Here is a 2292-nt window from a genome sequence, read left to right as displayed (position 1 = left end):
CCCATACAGAACTGCAAATGTAATCGCAATTAAAATGTTACCTCCAAAAAGAATGACAGGGTATTGTATATTGTACTTCTTTTGTTTCTTCCAGCTGCTACCTTCACCATCCTGATGCTGCTGGCCAGTCTGAACAGCTGTGCGAACCCCGTCATCTACCTGCTGTTCAGCGGGAAGCTGCCGAAGACCCTGGTGGCCCTGATGTGTGCGGGTCAGCCCGACCTGAAAGAGTCCATCCAGGAGGAGGCCACCATGGTCAGCTCTCTGTACATCAGCCTCAAGAGTCTGTCAGAGAGCAGACGTCCGGACCCCTCGGACTCTTAAACTCACCTCAGGACAGCATGGTTTTCGCACAAGGAAGACTTACGGTATTGTCATTGCCTAATAAGTGTGAAGAAGACGTCAGTGTAGTTACAATATATTATAGTGAGACAATATTTTTGAAGTAAAACACACACAATAAGTCTTTACAGGGATATTACAATGGAACACTTGCTATCAAGTCGGTATTACTTTACACATTCTTTAAAAACATTGAACGATTGTTTAACTTTTTTTTGAAAACCATGCTTGTGGTGTGGTTCTAGAGATGGTGGTTTATCCATTGGTTGTTCCACCACTTTGGTCCAGACTGACACTACTGGATGGATTCCCATTACTTTTTGTACAGACATTCAGGTTTCCAGAAGATGAATACGTTGACTGATTTCTTTAGCGCTACCAGCAGGTCAAAGTTACAAAAAGATGCATGGCATTCATGGTTCCCTGAGGATGAATCCTATTGACTCTGTTGATCTCCAAACCTTTCTTCTCCTGTCAATATGAAGATGACATGTTGTGGTTTTGAGTGACATTTCTTCACAACTGTTGAATGCATGAATAGTTCCGAGGGGATGAATTGTAATATTTTTGGTGATCCCTCATTTCATTTCATTTCAAACCTTTATTTAATCAGATTGGTTCCTTTAGATCATAGATCTCTTTTTCAAGGGAGACCTGCAGCATATACTAGGTTCCACATGAAACATAAAACAATAAAGGACATCATACATTATATTTACAGGATACATTTACATAGTTATAGACATTTACAAGTGCCCATAGTATCAACGAGCATTTCATTTAGCCTAGCTTTAAAAACATGCAGAGGAATGAGATTGCTCAGTTTCAATTATTGCTGAAGATTGTTCCAAGCAAGTGGAGCTGCGCACATAAAAGCTGTCTTACCTAAGACAGTCCTTGCTCTTGGCACATCTAACAATACTACATCATGCGATCTCAGACAATAGCTGCTTGCAACTCTCTGTGTTATCAGAGAGCAGATATAATACGGGAGTTTAACGGGATCCCTGACTTTTTCCTTTGTTGCATCATCAGGTCAATCTTACATTTTTCCATATCTTCGGTGAACAACCAACTACCTGCACAACTAACTATTCCCATCAGCCTCAGCCATATTCTGAATGAGCATTGGGAGCACCAGGAGCTTTTCCAATTGGCCTCTCGACACATAGCGTTGAGCTAGGTCATTTGGGTACTCAGGTAAAATAGGATAAAAAAGGGTTCTACATCCTGGGCTCTTTTTTTGTTGTAAGCAGCTAATCTTCAAACTAATATAGCATTGGTGCTTAAAAGGTCATTTACATGAAACAATCATTTTGAGATTGAGATAAGTGAGAACATTGCATAAGGTTGATGCAATCACTCCCTGGATGGGGGCAGTATATTGTACAAAAAAAGGTTTAGGTAATACAGTTACATTTTAAAATGGTTAATTCAATATGCATTAGTGGCTAGAGGATTCTCTTGCAAATAGATTTAGTGTCTGATTAGAACTACAACAATGGAAAGGTTGGTTTTGTATTTCTTTAACAGTTTAATTGTCCAATTGTCATTTATTGCAGCTTTTCTTCGCTGCCGCTGGTCTTTTTTATACCTACATTTGCTCAAGAGTTCACATAAATAAAAGTTGAATGAAAGTATCAGCAACGTGACACATTATCAGGTAGAGAAAACGTGTTACCTATCCAACGTTCTCTGAATGCTAAATACTGTGTATATATATATTTTAATGAAATATTAATATGGGAGACAATTGAACGCGAGTAAAATATCCAAAGAAATATGACCCTGAATACATTACATTTCGATTAATAATTGGATAGTTGGAGCTCACAGGAGCATAACACATACTCACTGCTCAGTTTATTCGTTCTCCTTTTTTGGGACATATTGTGTTTTTTTCCCTTATTTATTTAGGAAGGTGGTCTTTTGAGATTTTCAGATAACGGC

At 38.7% G+C, this 2292-nt stretch overlaps 1 protein-coding gene across 1 annotated transcript in view; it reads left to right on the top strand.

The window, feature by feature from the left end:
• The window catches only part of avpr2b.1 (arginine vasopressin receptor 2b, tandem duplicate, 1), a 2562-nt gene extending 1650 nt beyond the window's left edge, over window positions 1-912 (top strand). The window contains exon 2 of the mRNA XM_010779397.1: window positions 95-912. Coding sequence (XP_010777699.1) covers window positions 95-324 — 230 coding nt within the window. The 3' untranslated portion in view covers window positions 325-912. The remainder of the gene's footprint in view (window positions 1-94) is intronic.
• The last annotated feature ends 1380 nt before the right edge of the window (window positions 913-2292 follow it).

Source organism: Notothenia coriiceps, unplaced genomic scaffold, assembly GCF_000735185.1.
Source record: "Notothenia coriiceps isolate Sejong01 unplaced genomic scaffold, NC01 NC01_scaffold00020190, whole genome shotgun sequence".
Classification (NCBI taxonomy): Eukaryota; Metazoa; Chordata; class Actinopteri; order Perciformes; family Nototheniidae; genus Notothenia; species Notothenia coriiceps.
This window is presented reverse-complemented; position numbering and strand designations above follow the sequence as displayed.